General features: G+C 33.7%; 2 protein-coding genes across 4 annotated transcripts; one reads left to right on the forward strand and one right to left on the reverse strand.

The window, feature by feature from the left end:
• The first annotated feature begins 1717 nt into the window (after positions 1–1717).
• On the forward strand, positions 1718–4095 carry LOC119610928 (pescadillo homolog). The gene is made up of 4 exons (XM_037966350.1): positions 1718–1856; positions 1915–2148; positions 2276–3595; positions 3665–4095. The coding sequence occupies exons 1-4, from the start codon at positions 1839–1841 to the stop codon at positions 3944–3946; spliced, it is 1854 nt and encodes a 617-aa protein (XP_037822278.1). The 5' UTR covers positions 1718–1838; the 3' UTR covers positions 3947–4095.
• Positions 4096–5760: 1665 nt separating this feature from the next.
• On the reverse strand, positions 5761–13956 carry LOC119610929 (aspartate--tRNA ligase, mitochondrial). 3 transcript variants are annotated; one of them, XM_037966352.1, is made up of 12 exons: positions 13721–13956; positions 13195–13366; positions 12900–13074; positions 12124–12362; positions 11760–12012; positions 11522–11700; positions 11366–11455; positions 10136–10764; positions 9586–10069; positions 9349–9528; positions 9147–9275; positions 5761–7001 (listed from the first exon to the last, which is right to left on the reverse strand). In XM_037966352.1, exons 3-12 carry the CDS (start codon positions 13069–13071, stop codon positions 6201–6203), a joined length of 3156 nt encoding a protein of 1051 aa, XP_037822280.1. In that variant the 5' UTR covers positions 13072–13074; positions 13195–13366; positions 13721–13956; the 3' UTR covers positions 5761–6200. The 3 variants fall into 3 exon arrangements, with proteins under 3 accessions (XP_037822280.1, XP_037822281.1, XP_037822279.1); XM_037966353.1 differs by having other exon boundaries at positions 13716–13928; XM_037966351.1 differs by lacking the exon at positions 13721–13956 and having other exon boundaries at positions 5766–7001; positions 13195–13383.
• Positions 13957–15671: the final 1715 nt, after the last annotated feature.

Genomic DNA, 15671 nt, shown 5'->3' on the forward strand with positions numbered 1-15671 from the left:
AGATATCTAGATAATAGATCGATAGATAGATAGATAGATAGATAGATAGATAGATAGATAGATAGATAGATAGATAGATAGATAGATAGATAGATAGATAGATAGATAGATAGATAGATAGATAGATAGATAGATAGATAGATAGATAGATAGAATAGATAGATAGATAGATAGATAGATTAGATTAGATAGATAGATAGATAGATAGATAGATAGATAGATAGATAGATAGATAGATAGATAGAAGATAGATAGATAGGATAGATAGATGATAGATAGATAGATAGATAGATAGATAGATAGATAGATAGATATATAGATAGATAGATAGATAGATAGATAGATAGATAGATAGATAGATAGATAGATAGATAGATAGATAGATAGATAGATAGATAGATAGATAGATAGATAGATAGATAGATAGATAGATAGATAGATAGATAGAAGATAGATAGATAGATAGATAGATAGATAGATAGATAGATAGATAGATAGATAGATAGATAGATAGATAGATAGATAGATAGATAGATAGATAGATAGATAGATAGATAGATAGATAGATAGATAGATAGATAGATAGATAGATAGATAGATAGATAGATAGATAGATAGATGTAGATAGATAGATAGATAGATAGATAGATAGATAGATAGATAGATAGATAGATAGATAGATAGATAGATAGATAGATAGATAGATAGATAGATAGATAGATAGATAGATAGATAGATAGATAGATAGATAGATAGATAGATAGATAGATAGATAGATAGATAGATAGATAGATAGATAGATAGATAGATAGATAGATAGATAGATAGATAGATAGATAGATAGATAGATAGATAGATAGATAGATAGATAGATAGATAGATAGATAGATAGATAGATAGATAGATAGATAGATAGATAGATAGATAGATAGATAGATAGATAGATAGATAGATAGATAGATAGATAGATAGATAGATAGATAGATAGATAGATAGATAGATAGATAGATAGATAGATAGATAGATAGATAGATAGATAGATAGATAGATAGATAGATAGATAGATAGATAGATAGATAGATAGATAGATAGATAATAATAGATAGATAGATAGATAGATAGATAGATAGATAGATAGATAGATAGATAGATAGATAGATAGATAGATAGATAGATAGATAGATAGATAGATAGATAGATAGATAGATAGATAGATAGATAGATAGATAGATAGATAGATAGATAGATAGATAGATAGATAGATAGATAGATAGATAGATAGAGCGTATGTTGTTGTTATTTTCATTTTCAAACCATGAACTAACATTCTCCGTTATTTATGGACGGATTTTATATAGGAGACTCTCTCTGAATTATTGAAGATTTGGGTCGGTCCAGAAAATACAAGGGGCCAAAAAATTATATTGTTTAAATTACAAACGGATTGGCATTATTGAAAATATATAGTAATTAAAATATACATATAAATAAAAAGAAAAAATAAAATACAGTTTTAGGCATTTAAATCTATCCGAAATTATACTTGATGAAAAGCTTAATTATTAAATTTCCTGCAATAACAAATTTTTCAAAAAAAACTTGCACAACCAACATTTGTTTTTCTATAAAAAAAATCCATTGATATTTTCCAAGGATGTGGCAACACCATGCGCTACCAATAAATACTGCCCTGCTGATTAGAAAAACTACGTTTTCACACACCCATTCAATTCGAGCATTTACAAAATAAAAAAAAACTTTAGCAGACAACACACGTGTTTTCTTATTTTAGTTTATTTTAAATTATTTAGTGAATAAAAAGTGAAAAATATATAGAAATGCGTCGTCCCAAGAAGGTAGGTGTAAAATAAATAAAAAAATGTATTAAATTATTAACAATTTTAATAATTACAGTATGAATCCGGTGAGGCTACCCAATATATCACACGTAGAGCTGCTTTACGAAAATTACAATTGTCCCTAAATGATTTTCGTCGTTTGTGCATTGTTAAAGGTGTCTATCCCAGAGAACCTAAACATCGTCGCCGTGCACAGAAAGGTTCTTCAGATATAAAAATTCTCTATCATGCTAAGGATATAAGATTCTTATTACACGAGCCTATAGTTTGGACTTTGCGTGATTACAAAGTGAGTTAAATACAATTTTTAAGACGTGTTAACATGGTAATTTGCAGTCAAGTCAGAACTGTTAATTCCATGATGTAAAAAACGTGAAACCACTATTTAAATTTCCACTTTTTTTCTCCATTTTTAGATTTTTGCCAAAAAGACCGGACGCGATCGTGCTATTAAAGATTTCCGCAACTTGAAAAGACGTTTGGCTCAATTTCCTGAATTAAAAATTGACCATATTGTTAAAGAACGTTATCCTACCTTTATAGATGCTATTAAAGATTTGGACGATTGTCTGACTTTGTTGTTCCTATTCAGTACCTTCCCTTCCTTGAGATTGATTCCACGTGAGCAGTCTGTTTTGTGCCGTCGTTTGACTATCGAATTTTTACATTATATCATTGCCTCCAAGTCATTGAGAAAGGTGTTCATTTCAATAAAAGGTTATTATTTCCAAGCCGATATAAAGGGACAAAAAGTAACCTGGATAGTACCTCATTACTACCCATTCAAACCACATTCTAAGGCCGAGGTTGACTTTAAAGTAATGTCAATTTTTGTTGAATTCTACACTGTCATGTTGGGTTTCGTCAATTTCCGTTTATATAACAGCATTAATCTTGCTTATCCACCACAATTTCCCACTGGTGTCTTAAATGACAGCGAAGAGACCCTAAAGGATGAAGCATCTTTCGTTTCTGACCGCATAGCTGCTTTAAATTTCCAACTTATGCGCACTGACAAAGTGGAAGAGGATGAAGAAGAAAATGAAATGGATTTGGAGTTATTGGAACAGGATGGAGACTCCAAACGTGTTTTGAAAATGAAGCAAGAGGCTCAAGAAATTGCACGTCTAAAGAGTTTATTCAAGGGTCTTAAAATCTTTATAAACCGTGAAGTTCCCCGTGAACCATTGGTAATACTTATTCGTTCTTTTGGTGGAAAAGTTTCTTGGGATTCTACCGTCTTCCCAGGAGCTACTTTTGAAGAGACAGATGAAACCATCACACATCAAATTGTTGATCGCCCAAGCCTTAGTAAACAATATATTTCAAGAGATTATGTTCAGCCACAATGGGTGTTTGATTGCATTAATAGACGTCAATTGTTGCCTACCAACAAATACTTCATGGGCGTAGTATTGCCACCTCATCTTTCGCCCTTCGTGGAAGCTAATCGTGATGCTTATATACCTCCTGAGGAGAAATCATTGCACGATCCTTCTTTGATTGAGACACACGAACAAAGTGATGCTGAATCTTCAGAAAACGAAGAAGAAATGGAAAATAATGAAGAAAATCAAAACCTAATAGATGCTCAATTACAACAAGCCTATCAAGAGGAAAAGGCAGAATTCGAGCAATATGGTGATGATGTCAATGAAGATGAAGTCGAGGATGAAGAAGCTAGCAGCGAAGATGATGAAGAATTGGATGAAAAAGAAAAATTACGTTTGCAAGAGGTAATTTAAAATTGTTAACATTAACTAAAATATTAGCATTATTAAAATTTTATTTTTTTTTTTCTTTAGAAAAAGAAAATGGCTGTACAGTCCGGCAAAGTACATAAAGAAAACAAACGTTTGTTGCGCAAAAGTGAAGTGGACGAACATCGTCTGCAGGCTCGTATGGTTAAGCCTAGACATCGTAATCTTTTCCGTAAATTGATACGCGAAAAACAATCAAAGGAAAAAGAAGAATGGTTGTTGAAAAAGAAACGTCGTGTTATCGATGCCAAAACTAAGGAAGAGAAAAAGGCCTCAAAGAAAGCAGCTAAAAAAGCTGCCCAAGCTTCAGTTGCTGTTAAGAATTAGTTATTAGTTTATACATTTTCATTAATATTAGGTTTAAATTTTTAATATCATCGATTAATTTTCTTTATCACTAATGTGTGGTATATAAAACTAATTAGAAGTGTAAATAAAACAAAAAAATATATAAAATCTATTTCAGAAAAACAAAAATGATTATTGTTTATAGTTTGCAACAGCTAGAAGCTTAATATAGAGAAAATAGACTGCCATATATTCCATATGGTGGGTAAAATAACTACTTTCTAAAAATGGTGTCTTAAGAGAAGCTAAATTAGGCTGAATCTGATGATTTGAACAATCAATCCATAGTTAACAAAGCGGCTGCTGCAGCATTCTCATGCAGGAGAGCAATCGGGAATTCCTGTGGTTGTAAAGCTATACAATTCTATGGAGCATTTATCTGGTGGAAATTCTTTCGAATATATGAGTTTTTAATGAATCATTCGCTCATCAGCGCTAATGAGAAGATCTTTTTGTCATGATGAATTGGTTCAAGATGTTGCCCTCAACTCAGTGATTAAACTCAGTGAAATCCGTATATGACATATGACTCAGGCTACTCTACTATAATCAATTGTTTGGGAGAAATCCCAGACAACATTTAGTATAGAATCCCCAATCTATCTTTTGAGAGAAGCTTTTCATAGTCGATTAAACACGATCTAAATCAATCCTCCGTGATGATTCGTGTCACCGATACCTCTAAATTAATAGATGGTGGTGGCTTTTATATGGCACATATTGAGACGAATGTGTCCTTCTTCAGGCCATAAAATGGACTGCAAACTGACTCAGATTTTATAGAATATACAATGATGATATTCGATTATACACTGATAGTCATGCCGCCCTATAGGGGGTGTTTTTACAACATCGCACTTGGCCATAGAATTCCAGACATCCATAAATGAAATGGGGAAACATTCCACATTAGGACTGTACTGGTTATCAACAGCTCCTCTCGTCAGCAAACCGCTTTCAATCTACAAACGCTCGATTTGTGATAAACTCCATGATCTTGCTCAATACAGATGGTCGATTGAAGCTACCTGTAGACAGGCGAAGATCATGTGGCCGCTATACGACTCACGAATACCACAAATTGTACTTCAATTTCCTTCATACAAAGGGATTAATTTTAGACCCTAGTGAAGCCATATTTCTTTTCGGCTATATGTGACAACCTAAACTAATCATGCCTTAATACATAAACTGGATTCAGAAAAACGAGATATTAGTTTTTATTGGAATCAATTTCGAACTTTAATAGGTTGAAATTTGTCTTCCATGAAAATTCAGAACATAAAGTAATGGTATTTTTGAAAACTCGAAATTAAATTAGATTTTTTTTTTTTGGAAATTCTAATTTAATTTAAATAATGAAATGATTATTCATATTCAATATTCTAAAAATTTTCGAAAATTCGAAGTAATGTTCGAAATATATAAATGTTTTTAAAATGAGCTTTTAATGAGGATTCCTAAAATTATAATTTTAGTTTTTTACGAGGACAATATCTTAAATTTTCCAATTTCGAACATAAAAATTTAGTAAGATAATTTAAAAATGGTTCATAAATTTTAAAGTATTTTCAATGAAGTTTCAGAATTTACTCTTGTTCGAAAATTTTAACTTAAATTAGACATTTAAAGACTGCAAAAGCCAGAAAACCAATAACAAAATCACTTTTTGAATACTACTTCGATTTGAAAATAATAAAAAAACGAATTTATATGTTAAATAAATTATTTTTTTCAATTTATTTATCAAATAAATAAGTCCCATTATTAAAATAAATAAAAACACCGTTGTTACATTTCATAATTAATTTTAAATGTATTTTCAATCAATAAAACTTTTATATATATGCATGTATGTATGTAGTTATATAGTTTAATGATAATTTATTGAGACAACAAATCTAAAACATACATATGTAAATGTGTAATAATAAAATCACTTCGAACAGTAAGTGAATATTAAAAAAAAAAGTATATAATTAAATATTAATTAAGAAAAAGTAAGTAAAATAATAATTGGGGGTAAAAATTAAATACTTCCTTTATAGTATACAGGCAATAATAATTCACATACATCCAACAAAATTATGATTTCCTATAGCAATTATAAAGAATTCTTAATCAAACAGGATAATAATAATGTTGAATGAATATGATGTTTAAATTGCGCTTCATTGGGAGAGAGAGGGAGAGAGAGAGAAAATGTATGCGGCATTTGTGTGTTATATAGAACTTATTGCTTCTTCTTAGCAACACGTTTAGGTTTAACGGTTTCTTCTTTTTGCGGGCTTTTTTGCTCAGTTTTAGTTTTTTCAACAACGGCTGGTGGTTCCTCATCGACTGGCATTTCTTCTTCGTTTACAGCCGGCTGATCTTCATCCATAGCCGAAGGTGAAGGCGAGGCGCGTACAGCATCTGGATCAGTATCTTCCTGGCCATGGGCTTCTTCATGCTCACCACCGTTACCCTCAAGAATTGACAAATGATATAGAGCTTTTTCCTCATCAGATATGGGTACAGGCGCACTGGACAATGGATCGCGTCCATTTAGAGATTTAGGGAATGCTATTACATCACGTATCGATACTGCTCGGCATATGATAGCCATTAAACGATCTAAGCCCAAGGCTATACCACCATGTGGTGGACAACCCGATTCCAAGGCATTAAGCAAATGTGCCAAATGATCATGGGGAATTTTTAAAATTTGTTCCAAAACAAAATGTTGCATATCACGATCATGTATACGTATCGAACCACCACCCACCTCTTGACCATTCAATACCAAATCATATGCTTGTGAACGTATATTGACTAAATCTTCTGATTTAGAATTAATGAAATCCTCCATATCATCGGGATGGGGCGCCGTAAATGGATGATGAACACTCTCCAAATTGCCAGTTTCTGGATTAAGTTCAAACATTGGAAAATCTATGATCCATACAAATTTATTATCGTAATTTTTACGAGCTCTGCCATTTTCGATCAAAAAGTTGTGATAGTCAACACGAATTTTACCCAAGAGTTTTTGCTTTATATTGAGAGGAAAAAAATGTGTTTTGTTTTTTTTAATTTTTAATTTCAGTTTAAAATGAGTACGTGAGATGAAAGTCTTGATTGTAGTCTCGATGTTTGTATTTTGTCGTCTTCCTTTTTAAACTTTTGTCAGATTTGTTAAGTTATTTCGATAGGGAATTAACTTAAACTTTTGTTATATGATTTTCGATATTTTTTTTTTTTTGTAATTTGGCACATCGGATAGTCTTTAGCACTTTTTTAGGATTAAACTGTTTATAAGTCTTAAACTGATATTGTGTTTGTATAAAATCACTTTTCGGAAATTTTCTGGTATATTTTTATGAAAGTTTTTGAATTCTCGCAAACGGATTAGTTTACAATTTGGCATTCGGATTTAAATTAAAACGTTCAATATTACATATCTCCTAAAATTTGTTAAAACTTTTTTAATAATTTCTAAATCATGAGACTTCTTGAGAATTCTTTTATGTTGGAACAAATTTTTATCTATCTAGATCATCAAATTTTCATTTTTTTCAATTTCGAATTTTAAATTTTGGAAAATAATTATAACCTTTTCTTCAATTTTTATAATTCTTTCAATGCTGTTTTAGGAAATAAGACTTTTTTGCTATGTTCGAAAATTCGAACTTAAGTTCGAAATTTTTTTTTATATCTGAATCATTAGAAAATAATTTTTAAATCTAAAGATTTCTTTAAATACTCTTAAATTTTAGAACTTTAGATCGCCAAAATCATTTTTGAACAAAGAAATTTCAAAACTTTTAAATAAGTTTTGGAAAATAAGTTTTTTTCGACATGTTCGAAAATTCTAAATCACAAGGTTCCATAAAAATGTAAATATTTTTAGTTGAAATTCAATTTCTTATTTTTCCAATTTCAAACTTCAAAATTTTCATAGTTTTTTTTAATGGAGCTTTAGAAAAAGTTTTTTTCGAATGTTTGAACATTCGAACTTAACTTCGAAAATTTTTAAAAACTCCTAAAATTATCAAATCGAGTGGTTTCATTAAAACATATAGTTTTAGCTTTATATGAGTTCAACTTCGTACATTTTCTCATTTCGAATTTCAAAATTTTGAAAGAAATTTTAAATTTTTTATGATTTTTTATATTTTTTTAATGTAGTTTTAGAAAATAATATTTTTTCGAATGTTCGAAAATTCAAACTAAAGTTCGAAAATTTTTCAAAACTCTTAAAATGATCTTTAAATCAAGGGGTTTCATAAAAATATAGTTTTAGCTTTATATGAGTTCAATTTCTTTGCCTTTCCAATTTCGAACTTAAAAATTTTTAAAGAAACTTCAAAATTTTCGTGATTTTTTATAGTTTTTTTAATGTAGTTTTAGAAAATGTTTTTTTTTTTTGAATGTTTGAACATTCGAACTTAACTTCGAACATTTTTAAAAACTCTTAAAATGATCTTCAAATAGAGAGTTTTCATAAAAATATAGTTTTAGCTTTATGAGTTCAATTTCTTTCATTTTCCAATTTTGAATTTCAAAATTTTGAAAGAAATTTTAAAGTTTTCATGAATTTTTATATTTTTTTAATGTAGTTTTGAAAATAATGTTTTTTTCTTATGTTCAAAAATTCGAACTTAACTTCGAAAAATTGTATTAACTCTAAAAATAATCTTTAAATCAAGGGGTTTCATAGCTTTAGCTTTATATGAGTTCAATTTTCTACATTTTCCCATTTCGAACTTAACAATTTTGAAAGAAATTTTAAGAATTTTAAGCATAAATACTAACTACATATTAATAATTATTTAACATTTTTTAATTCATATCGGAGAGAAAGGGTACTGTTCAGGCATAATAAAAGATCGGTAGAATTCTGCATATCTTGAGGAAGGGAAATTTATGGTACCTTTTATATCTTATAAAGGTCCTTTTCTATAAAAAGTAGTTTTTCAATTTTTCTTATAATTCGTATTATCAATACATCAAAGTCTCGTTCAGTGCGTTTTTATGATCATTTGCGTACTTTTTATATGTTAGGCTTATAACTTTTCTATAAAAGGTACTTTTTCTATTGTCTAACTGCTGGTACATTTTACTTCTTAATCATGAATGCTTCCAAGTCTCGTTCAGTACGTTTTTTATGATTATGCGAAATAGAAAACAAACTTACCGTTTCAATTTTTTCACCAATACCCAAAAATAGCAAATCATTTTCTTCTATATCATATTTGGTAATTAATTCCGAGGCAACATCAGCAGTTAATAGATTAGTTAAACGATCCTTAAGATCTTTATATTGCTATAGAAATAATAAAATACATACAATTAATATTAAAATTTAACTTAAATTTCTAAATGTTTTCTAAACCTACCAAAAACTTGCGAACGAACAAGGTGCCAGAGAATTCTTTGGAAAGACTTTCATAATGTTTACGAGCAGTACCATTCCAGAAACCTCCATTGCCACGTACTATTAAAGCATAAGCACCCAAATCTTTGAATTTCTCAACAAATGTTTCATTCTTTTTAATAATTTCGGTAACATTTGTTAACTGAAAACAGAATTTATGAAAAAATCTCTAAACATTAAATGATTTAAAAATACTTACAGCTAGACTAAAACGTGTATCTGGCTTATCGGTACCAAATTTCTCCATGGCCTCATTATAGGTCATACGTTTGAAGGGTGTTTGAATTTTGGTATATTCCTTGGGCCATGAATAACGTAAAGTTTCCTCAATCAATTGCATTATATCATCACGAGTAGTAAAGGACAATTCAATATCGAGTTGAGTAAATTCAGGCTGACGATCGGGACGTGTGGCCTCATCTCTATAACAGCGAGCAACTTGGAAATAACGATCTATGGCACCAGCCATTAACATTTGTTTAAATTGTTGAGGACTCTGAACGAGTGAATAGAAATGACCTGGTTTGCGTGTAGGCACCACAAATTCTTGAGCACCACCCGGTGTGCGGCGGAAAAGTGTGGGTGTTTCTACCTCAACAAAACCCAAATAGTTTATAAGATATTCACGCATACGCATAATAACTTGTGAGCGCATACGTAAATTATGCTGCATATCGGCAAATCTACAAGTAATAGATGTTCTATATTAAAGCAAAAGTTTGAAATTAGTTTCCAAAAGACTCGCCTACCTTAAATCTATATAACGATGTGTCAAACGCAAACGTTCACCAGCTCTATTGAATTTACGCACATCAAAGGGTAAATTTCTCTTAGCCGCATTAAGTATTTCAATTTTTTCAGCCTCAATCTCAATGTGGCCTGTAGTCATCTTAGGATTTATAGTTGCTGCCGGTCTAGGAATAACTGTACCCTCAACTTTTACTATAGATTCTAATGCAATACCCTGTTCATTATCATCCAAACCGTTTGTCTTGTCGGTTATAAGAACCTGAGTTTGACCATAACCATCGCGTAGTATGAAAAATTTACCCATACGTTGAAATTCCAACCAGCCACAAATTGACACCTTTTCACCAATATTATCACTAGTCAATTCACCACATGTATGGGTACGATTGGCAAACTTATTGAGATCAGCAACTTTAATAACATTTCCAGAGCCAGCTGGTTTTGCATTACCACCATCTTCGGTGGCTTCGCCATTTTTGGCCTCACCACCTTCAGCATTTTCATCGATGTCATTAATAGAAAGTTTCTTGACCTTATCTTTTTCCTTGATGGGACCATCGTAGGGATCCTCAGGATTAAGAATTTTAACCTTTTCAACCATTACTTCAACTTCGCCAGTATCGTATTTCTATGAAATTAATTGACGCGTTAGTATGTTATAAAAATATGTTTTTATGAATAACTGAACAAATATTTCAGGCTCTAGTTCGAATCCTATCTGTAGCAAGAAATGTGTTTAAATTGTAATGTTTTAAGGAATTATAGAAAATGTTAAATTCAAAACTCAAAGCAAAATGGAATGTATCTTTTCTCAGTCTGCTAGTTTATATTAAACTTTTATAAATGGACTTTAAAACAATCGACTTTTTGGCGAAAAAGTCGACTTTTGTTCAAGAAAGTCTGTCTGTAAATAGGAAAACGGTCGACTTTTTAAATAAAAGTCGAAAAATCGATATCAAAAGTTCATATAAGTCGTCATATCCAAAATTGTAAAAAATTCAAAACATCTACTTTTCGTAAACTGTAAAAAGTTGAAAAGTCGACTTTTCATAATTCCAAATAATCGAAAAGTCGATTTTTGATAGGTGTTCTTTTAACTTTATAAGTATTTTTTAATTTTATTCATATTATAATAATTTTAGGCTCGAGTTTGATTCCTACTTGAATAGGATTTAAATATTTTATAAATATTGTTTTCATTTTTAAAAAAAGTTTCAAATTATATTTACCATATTTATATTTTGACGAGGTCTACCTAAAACTTTGCCTGTAACTTGTATAACCGTACCCTCGGGAGCACCAGTTACAGTATCTTGCAACTAAAAACAATAAAACAAACTTATTAAAAACAACTAAAACTAAATCTACAAAAACTCTCAACTTACAGCTTGATCTTCGATAATAATTTGCGTTTGTCCATAGCCATCTTTTAATTGAATAAATTTATTAGTTTTACCGGTAGGTACCCAGCCAACTAAAGTGACATCTTTGCCAATATCACGACGTCTAACATCATTACAAGTTATATCACGATTTTCAAAATATTTCAATACATTTTCAGATTCTAAAACAAGTTACAAGTTTAACAAAAGATTTACATTATCTAAACCATAAAGCACTTACTGGCAATTTTATATTCAGTACTAGTAATAGCGGTACTATTTTGTTGGGCCATTGTACTATAAGAACGTTTATCGCCTGCTCGTTTGGAATTTGAGTTGAAATCGATGGTAAGTATATCTTGTACCTCCACCTCAACATCTCCGGTTGGCATTGTCTGATTGCAAGAGTTACGCGGACGTCTTTGTACCAAACCTACTATAGATATTACCGTATTCTCGGGCATATTAATTAGACGACGAGCAACGCGAGGATGCTGTAATTTATATAAGTTATCATAAAAATATTACATTATTCCCCATTTCTCTAAGTTGTTAATGCATACAAGTATTATGTACAATAATTGCTATTCCCCCTATTTACTTACACGATCTTCCAAAACTACTAATTGACAGGCACTATTACCACGATCTCTCAATTCCATAAAACGAGTTACACGTTTTTTAATTAAACGTCCTGTCAACTCTACAAACATACCAGCATGATGAACACGTAAATCACCACAGCCCATACGCATTGGCGGTGGCGGTGGTGGATTCATATTAAAACCACTAGCCATTGCATTCATTATTTGCATGAGATCATTTCCGGACATGTTATTGGGCACTGTGTAATGTTAAAAATAGGAAATTAAAGAAAAGTTTTATATTTATATTTTGTTTTATATTATATACGACACCATCGATAGTGAGTAGGGAATTATGTGTTTGTACTATAGATGTTTGTAACATTTAAAAACACTGTATTTTTAAAAATGTTTATAAAGAAAATCGATAAAACTTTTTACTAAAAATTTCAGTAAATTACCCGTTAAATAAACGAAATATTAACCCCCGTCCGATTTCTTAAAGCACATTTTCCTACAATAAACCATCGAAAGCTTTATTAAGAATTTATGAATTTGTCACAAACAGCGTTTAACTTCTTAGTTATAAAATTAAGTAAAGTTAAGAAATCCTAACAAAACATCATCGAAAAAACAATCCCCTCCATATATTTCTGCAAAAATCAACAATCAAAATGATGAAACATCTAATGTTATCAATAATTAATATTTGTTAGTTATGTAAAAGTGCGTGAGTATAAAGGAGTCTTTCATAAGAAAAAATATATGTAGGTATAAACACCTTGATCTTAACTTACTATTTCCAAAAGGATTCATTCCATTATTGCCGTTATAACCGCCGCCATTATAACCACCATTACCATAGTTATCATAATCACCACGGCCTCCATAGCCGCCACCACCATAACCTCCACCACCGCTGCCACCAAAACGACCACTATTACCACCGCTACGTTGACGGCCACTCATGATCTAAACAAATTAAAATTTATGAAATAATTTGTTAAATATACATTTACTACAATTAGTCTAAGTAGTACATATTTAATACTCCATCAAGTGAAATAAATGTTTGTTTTTTTTTCAACTTACGTGACTATTCACTGCTGCTAAAGCTGATGAAATTGAGGTTTTATTAAATAAATCTCCTTGTTTTTGGCGTAACACTTGGTAGTTATTTGCCCCTAAAACTTGTGTAGTTTTTGCGGGTGCCGGTAAAAAACTTTTTAGTTTTATAGGCTGTTTTGTTTGCTGTATAACTTTTCTAGAAATTAATAACATTTTTTTCTTAATTATTACAATATATTTAAACAATTTTGTACTATTTTTTTATTATTAATGCCGGGTTTTCTCTACAGTGTGGCTAAACACATGCACTCCATACTTTTTCTCTACTTCTATTGCTAAAATTCTCAAAATAAATTCTCTTTTTTTTTGTTTTTTTGTTTTTAACGCACATACCCAACAACAACAATTTTTTATTACGGAAAATTATAAATAATGTATGTTTGTAAAAATGTATGTATACTGACGTTCGCGTTTATAAAAGCGAAGCATAAAAAAAAAAACTAAAATATCGACTTAGAATTTATTAAGGAAAAAACTCTTCTAACCTCACCTTAGTAAAATGTTTGCCGCTATATTTGCCAGCTTTTTTTGATGCTTTACAATATTTTATTTTACTTAATTTTGCACCTCACTAACTGAATATTTAATAGTTTATTTGTATAACACTTTTTTGTAGTTCTCTTTAATTATTATTTGTTTCAAATAGTATTTTTTGGGACTCAAAACTTTTTTTTGCACAGACAGACGGCGGAAAATAAGCGCGACAGCGGCGCTGTTTGTATGCATCGTTTTTTAGGCTTGCCAGATGGTTTCTTTACGAACTAAAAGTATAAACAAATTAAGGTCTGGCAATAATATTACACTTAAAGAAGTGAAGTAGTACTTTAGGGAACATAAATTAAAATGAAAATTCTTAAAAAGTTTTCGACGATTAATAAGTGGATAGATAGACAGATAGATAGATAGATAGATAGATAGATAGATAGATAGAGATAGATAGATAGATAGATAGATAGATAGATAGATAGATAGATAGATAGATATAGATAGATATAGATAGATAGATAGATAGATAGATAGATAGATAGATAGATAGATAGATAGATAGATAGATAGTTAGATAGATAGATAGATAGATAGATAGATAGATAGATAGATAGATAGATAGATAGATAGATAGATAGATAGATAGATAGATAGATAGATAGATAGATAGATAGATAGATAGAGATAGATAGATAGATAATAGATAATAGCCGCTCGCTCGCTCGCTCGCTCGCTCGCTCGCTCGCTCGCTCGCTCGCTCGCTCGCTCGCTCGCTCGCTCGCTCGCTCGCTCGCTCGCTCGCTCGCTCGCTCTCGCTCTCTCGCTCTCTCGCTCGCTCGCTCGCTCTCGCTCGCTCGCTCGCTCGCGCTCGCTCGCTCGCTCGCTCGCTCGCTCGCTCGCTCGCTCTCTCGCTCGCTCGCTCGCTCGCTCGCTCCTCGCTCGCTCGCTCGCTCGCTCGCTCGCTCGCTCGCTCGCTCGCTCCTCGCTCTCGCTCGCTCGCTCGCTCGCTCGCTCGCTCGCTCGCTCGCTCGCTCGCTCGCTCGCTCGCTCGCTCGCTCGCTCGCTCGCTCGCTCGCTCGCTCGCGCTCGCTCGCTCGCTCGCTCGCTCGCTCGCTCGCTCGCTCGCTCGCTCTCTCGCTCGCTCCTCGCTCGCTCCTCGCTCGCTCGCTCGCTCTCTCGCTCGCTCGCTCGCTCGCTCGCTCGCTCCTCGCTGCTCGCTCGCTCGCTCGCTCGCTCGCTCGCTCGCTCGCTCGCTCGCTCCTCGCTCGCTCGCTCGCTCTCGCTCGCTCGCTCGCTCGCTCGCTCCTCGCTCGCTCGCTCGCTGCTCCTCGCTCGCTCGCTCGCTCGCTCTGCTCGCTCGCTCGCTCGCTCGCTCGCTCGCTCGCTCGCTCGCTCGCTCGCTCGCTCGCTCGCTCGCTCGCTCGCTCGCTCGCTCGCTCGCTCGCTCGCTCGCTCGCTCGCTCGCTCGCTCGCTCGCTCGCTCGCTCGCTCGCTCGCTCGCTCTCGCTCGCTCGCTCGCTCGCTCGCTCGCTCGCTCCTCGCTCGCTCGCTCGCTCGCTCGCTCGCTCGCTCGCTCGCTCGCTCGCTCGCTCGCTCGCTCGCTCGCTCGCTCGCTCGCTCGCTCGCTCGCTCGCTCGCTCGCTCGCTCGCTCGCTCGCTCGCTCGCTCGCTCTCGCTCGCTCGCTCGCTCGCTCGCTCGCTCGCTCGCTCGCTCGCTCGCTCGCTCGCTCGCTCCTCGCTCTCTCTCTCGCTCGCTCGCTCGCTCGCTCGCTCGCTCGCTCGCTCGCTCGCTCGCTCGCTCGCTCTCGCTCTCTCGCTCGCTCGCTCGCTCGCTCGCTCGCTCGCTCGCTCGCTCGCTCGCTCGCTCGCTCGCTCGCTCTCTCGCTCGCTCGCTCGCTCGCTCGCTCGCTCTCTCGCTCGCTCCTCGCTCGCTCGCTCGCTCCCTCCCTCCCCTT

The sequence above is a fragment of the Lucilia sericata genome, unplaced genomic scaffold (assembly GCF_015586225.1).
Source record: "Lucilia sericata isolate MDLA Ls3-8-SP2 unplaced genomic scaffold, ASM1558622v1 Contig001310F_arrow, whole genome shotgun sequence".
In the NCBI taxonomy this organism is placed as follows: domain Eukaryota; kingdom Metazoa; phylum Arthropoda; class Insecta; order Diptera; family Calliphoridae; genus Lucilia; species Lucilia sericata.